A 6000-nucleotide genomic window follows, 5' to 3' on the forward strand; every position below is an offset into this window, starting at 1 on the left:
CAGGAGACCGAGACCATTCTGGCTAACACAGTGAAACTCCGTCTTTCCTAAAAATACAAAAAATTAGCCGGGCATAGTAGCGGGCGCCTGTAGTCCCAGCTACTCGGGAGGCTGAGGCAGGAGAACTGCGTGAACCCAGGAGGCGGAGCTGGCAGTGAGCCGAGATCGCGCCATTGCACGGTAGCTTGGGCGACAGAATGACACTCTGTCTCAAAAAAAAAAAAGTTTTTAAGCTGAGAAATATCATTTTAGCTCACGATGAATGACTTTCAAAATCCAATTATGACAATGGCAATGTATGAATGTGTGGTTTATCCCTAGAACAAAAAACTCTGGAACCACTGGTACAAGGAAAACACTGACATTAAGGTGGATAAGTCCTATCAATCTTAGTTTTATCCGATTCCCCCTATGACGAGGAACATGAAACATGAGAAAGGAAAACTCAGTGTGCTAATGACAAAAACAAATAAGGGCAGGCCATGCTCATACCTCAAGGCCTTTTCATTGGTTCTCTCTACTCAGAACCTTCCCCAGATGTTCAAATGGCCCTCCCTTACTCCATTCAGGTCTCTGTACATATCTCAGAGGCTTTCCCTCACCTGTCTCTTCTCTCTATATTTCTTTTTTTTTTTTTTTTTTGAGGCGGAGTCTCGCTCTGTCGCCCAAGCTGGAGTGCAGTGGCCCAATCTCAGCTCACTGCACGCTCCACCTCCAGGGTTCACACCATTCTCCTGCCTCAGCCTCCCGAGTAGCTGGGACTACAGGCGCCCGCCACCACACCCGGCTAATTTTATGTATTTTTAGTAGAGACGGGGTTTCACTGTGTTAGCCAGGATGGTCTCGATCTCCTGACCTCGTGATCTGCCTCTCTCTATTCCTTTACCGTACTTTTTCACCACAGTACTTATTGCTAATTAACATGGCTGGTTTATCATCTGTCTCTTCCACTGGAGTGTCACATCTGTGGGAGGAATGACTTGTGCATCTACATCACCAGCACTTAGCATAGTTCCTGGGAGGAACTTTGAGGATGGGGTTGTCCTCAAAGATTTCTTAGATAAATAAAGAGACAGAATGAAACTTTACAAAATGTATCAAGAATTGTGTGAAGTCACTCATTTAATAGTAACACAAAATAATTCATGATTGCCCAAAGATTAGCATAGAACATCCAATGAATTACACACAGTAATTGTCACGAAGCATAAAATGTCAAAACGCATTCCCAGTACTTTAAATGTAACTTTGAAGTCTTCCTTCAAAAATTGAATAACTTATTTTCCACATTTTGGTGCTTAAGACGTAACACAGTTGCTTCCATTACTCAGAAAACTCCCTCACGGTGCATAGTCACTCTCTCCCCTACCAACCTGGCCAAAACAAGGAGCAAGAAATGGCATCCTGTACCATTTCTTTCAAAGTACCCCGGCTACAAAATGGTTTTGCCTACTGTATAGGATTAGTTTAGTTTTGCTTATTAGTAACAATATTCGCCATGTGAACTTTCCCAGAATAGTTTTATATCAAATCCAACCCTCAACCCTTTAAACAGTGGGAAAATATGGCAGATAACAGTCGTTAACACCCCATTCCCATAATGCTCAAGCCTGTTAAACTTTCCTAATGAAAAGGGACGATGATGTGACTCTCCAGCACCCCGCATGCTCCTCCGCGGCGCAGCCGCTCTCTCCACCCCACACAGCATGAACCCAGAGGCATGCAGAGGCGCCCTCCCCTGGCGTGTGACACCAGAGAACCGGGATAAATTGGCGAGCTGGCATTCCTCCCATCCTCACTGACTGACCCGCGCGCGGAGTGAGCGGTGACTCAGCCCGCTCCGGCCCGGGCTCCGCCCTCCCGCCTCCCGCCCCGCGTTCTCGCCCCGGCCTCGGCCTCTCCACTCCCTCCGTCCCGGTCCCGTACCCCAGCCCTCCGCTCTCCTCCCTGGCTCCCTGACCCCCGAGCCCCAGCCCTCCGCTCTTCTCCCCGGTTCCCTAACCCCCGAACCCAGCCCTCCGCTCCCTCGTCCGGGCCCCACGTCCTCGGCCCGTCCCCCAGCCCTCTGCCCCGGCCCTGCATCCTCGTTCCTCCAGACCCGGGACGTATTAGGGCTGCACGCGCAGGGAGTGGCCCCCGGGGCGGGTCTGCGGGCCCCGCGTCGCCCGGCCCCTCTACCTTCGCTCCTGCCCAGGATCCTGCAGCACAGGTTCTGCAGCAGAACGTTCGGCGACTTCTGGTCCGGGGTCGCCATCCTTGCCCAGGACTGTGCACGGGGGTCTGGGCAGAGCCGCCACCGCCGCCGCAAGCGCAGGGACCGCGGCCCGCGCCCTCCCTGCGCCCCTCAAGCTCCCGGCTCCCGACAGGCTAAGGCGCGGGCGCCGCCGGCCACCAGGGCGCCATTTTAACGGAACCCGCCGAAAGCGCGGGCGCTTCCCACAATGCCCCGCTTCTTCCCTGCGCCGCGACCGCGCGTGCGGCTGCCTAAGCGTTCCCGGCCCTGCCCTGCGTATTCCCCCGGCTGCTGCCCGTCCGGCCGGGAAAGTTCCGGGCGACAGGTGGCCCGAGGCCCTCGAGCTGCGCGGACAGAGCGGGGCTGGAGTCGTGAGGGTCACGGGCTTCGTTGGAGAGCTCTTGGTGGCCGGTAGCACCTTAAAGGCCATAATTTGGTGTGTTTGTATGGGTGTGTGTGTGTGTGTGTGAACCGCATTGGTTTGATTCACGCTTCTGATGAAAGAAGCCTGTTGAAAGGGTGCAGGGGGTTATGCGGTGCGGCAGTTCACCCGCTACTCTCGCCAGCAGGCGCCCTGCTGAGGCCCGAACTCACACCGCCGCGCAGGCCGCTCCCCCAGGCCCGGGTGACTGGGACGTCTGGGAAAATAAATCAATCACGTACGGAGTGAGAGAACAGGAGAAGACCTGCCGAGAAAAAGATCGATAAGCGGACAATTACACCAAGCCATCTTCAGTGCAATCGTTAAAGCTTACACATGGGTGCACGCTTGGGAGCCGTGAGCTACCATGTTAGAAGGCCAACTTCCTGAAGGAAAAATGATGGAAAGAGATCCCGAGATCCCATGAAATGGAAGAGGGAGGACAATCCAGCTGTCCCAACATCCCAGCTGAGGCCAGCCACACATGTGACTGTCTGCAAAGCCCGTCGGGCCTGGATCCAGCTCAGGTTGCAGAGTTGTTAGCAAGTAAAACATTTGTTGGTGTTCTGACTCAAAAACATGGAGACAAAGCAGACTTGTAGGATATTACAGTCAACAACTAGACCCTGCAGCTAAAGGACTGCCTCCTTGCATGAAGCAACAACCATCACAGCTCTGCAAGAACAACCAAAGCACCAAGGATGCCATCACCCCTCACTGCTTTCGATCCACATTCTGTGGAAGCGCTTCTAAACCTGCACCACACTCAACACGATCAGTTAGTAACTGGCTTCTTATGAAGTTATTCTCTCAGCCCCATACTGCGATGTCCAGATGTCGTCTAAATTCTGCCACCCTCTCCCCCACCTTCAGCTGAAACGCTGCATGACTGCATCATCTTATCTGACCAGCTGTCTCCTAGGACAGACATACAAGAAACGCCCCTCACTAACGCTGATGTTATTTGGTTTACAGATGGCTCTTACTTAAAGGATGCAGCTGGAAGGTATTACACTGGCTATGCCATAGCGCCTTTGCCCAAAGAAATAGAAAGTGCTTGTCTTCTAGGAGCAACCATCTCAACAAGCAAAGTTAATAGCATTAATTAGAGCATGTCAGCTGGCAAAAGGAATAACTGCTCATCTTTATACCGATAGCAGATATCCTCAGAGTAGCTCATAATTTTGGAATGCTATGGAGACGAAGAGGATTTTTAACCTTTTCTAGTCAGCCCACAAAAAAAATGGGTACCTTGTTTCAGAATTATGGGAAACCATACTATTGCTAAAATCATTAGCCATTATCAAGATTCCAGGCCTTTCAAAGACATTCAAAAAAGCAAGATAAGCCAGTTAGCAGATAGTATAGCAAACAGGGTGGCCATAAACCTATCTGAACAAAAAGATCAAACCATTTTGGCCTTTAAGGAAGTTAGATTTTTATGTAAAATTAGCTCAATCTGAATCTCCAACTCATACTTCCAACTAAGTTACAACCATCTTTCTTTCTTTTTTTTTTTTTCTTTTTCGGACGGAGTCTCGCTGTGTTGCCCAGGCTGGAGTGCAATGGCACGATCTCAGCTCACTGCAACCTCCGCCTCCTGGGTTCACACAATTCTGCCTCAGCCTCCCAAGTAGCTGGGACTACAGGCGCCCACCACCATGCCCAGCTAGTTTTGTGTATTTTTAGTAGAGCGGAGTTTCACCATGTTAGCCAGAATGGTCTCAATCTCCTGACCTCATGATCCACACACCTTGGCCTCCCAAAATTCTGGGATTACAGGCGTGAGCCACCGCATCTGGCCCAGCTGTCTTTCTTAACATGCATACACGATGTAACTCACTGGACACCTGATAAGATTATTGATTTCTTTAAGAGAACAATGTCATCAGAAACCTTCTCCAACTGTTTCTCATAGGTATACAGTCACTGCTGTTTTCCTAGAATATAATGCAAGGAAACCTTGACCCAGTTCTCCAGATCATTTCCCTTTACCAGAAGGCCCTTTTGAGGTGTGGCAACTAGATTTTTTCAGCTACCAACATCACAAAGATACAAGCACATCCTAGTGATGGTTTGTGTATTTTCTCATGGGCAGAAGCATTTCCATGCAGAAGAGCAGCAGCCTGAGTGGTAAGTAGTTATCTTAGAGAAAATTATTTCGACCTGGGGAATTCGTCAAGAACTTCATAGCAACAGAGGCACTCATTTCACTGCACAAATAATCCAGTCAGTATGCAAAATCTGGCCCATTTTTCCAGCATGTCCATTGTGCCTATCACCCCAGTCATCTGGGTTAGTAGAATGCATGAGCAGAATAATCAAAACTCAACTGACAAAATTAACTGAAGTTTTAAAACTTCCTTGACTGGGAGCTCTTTCTTGTTTTTGCTTCACCTAAGATCAGCCCTTATGGGTAAATGCCAGCTGTCTCCATCTGAAATTATCATGGACAGACCTATGAAATTGTCTCCAGGAAACTGTAAATCAATGATATTAAAAAGGGACAGGTTGGCCGGGCGCGGTGGCTCAAGCCTGTAATCCCAGCACTTTGGGAGGCCGAGATGGGCGGATCACGAGGTCAGGAGATCGAGACCATCCTGGCTAACACGGTGAAACCCCGTCTCTACTAAAAAATACAAAAAACTAGCCGGGCGAGGTGGTGGGCGCCTGTAGTCCCAGCTACCCGGGAGGCTGAGGCAGGAGAATGGCGTGAACCTGGGAGGCGGAGCTTGCAGTGAGCTGAGGTCAGGCCACTGCACTCCAGCCCGGGCGACAGAGCAAGACTCCGTCTCAAAAAAAAAAAAAAAAAAAAGGGACAGGTTGTAGTATTGCAGCAGCCTCATAAGGCACCGAAGTAAAAACTGTGACTTAGTCAAAGATTCTTTCCACATTGAGCTCCAAGAAGCAAAAACTCAAGGACCACATACTTCAGCCAGGAGACTTCGTGGGAAATAGTGTCCTTTACAGGACTTTCTCCACAAAAGAAGAAGGAGCCTTATCAGGGACTCCTAACCAACCCTTGTGCCACTAAGCTTAAAGGAGTTGATTCCTGGATACCTGCCACCTATGTAAGGAAAGCTGCTTTGCCAATTTGGACTTCATCTCGGATTGGTGATCTAAAACTAAAACTCCAGTTCCAACAAGGATGAGAAGAAAACAACATCTGAGGCGATCCGCCTTCTCAAGACACCGGACCAGGCCTGTATCTTAATGAGAATCATCATTAATAGATGAGGAAGGTCTTCCTTTACAAGTTCCCACCACACTTCCTTCTTTTTGTCCCTAGTTCTTATGTTTTGTTGCTACTATCACCAGCCATTGCCCATGAAGCAAACAAGTAGGC

At 49.6% G+C, this 6000-nt stretch overlaps 1 protein-coding gene across 4 annotated transcripts in view; it reads right to left on the reverse strand.

Moving 5' to 3' along the window:
• TUBGCP3 (tubulin, gamma complex associated protein 3) overlaps positions 1-2459 on the reverse strand; it is a 94900-nt gene extending 92441 nt beyond the window's left edge. For all 4 annotated transcript variants that reach the window (XM_011933911.1, XM_011933910.1, XM_011933912.1 and 1 more), the window contains exon 1: positions 2179-2459. In XM_011933911.1, the coding sequence (XP_011789301.1) occupies positions 2179-2254 (76 nt within the window). In that variant the 5' untranslated portion in view covers positions 2255-2459. The remainder of the gene's footprint in view (positions 1-2178) is intronic.
• Between the last annotated feature and the right edge of the window lie 3541 nt (positions 2460-6000).

Source organism: Colobus angolensis, unplaced genomic scaffold, assembly GCF_000951035.1.
Source record: "Colobus angolensis palliatus isolate OR3802 unplaced genomic scaffold, Cang.pa_1.0 Scaffold13, whole genome shotgun sequence".
Classification (NCBI taxonomy): domain Eukaryota; kingdom Metazoa; phylum Chordata; class Mammalia; order Primates; family Cercopithecidae; genus Colobus; species Colobus angolensis.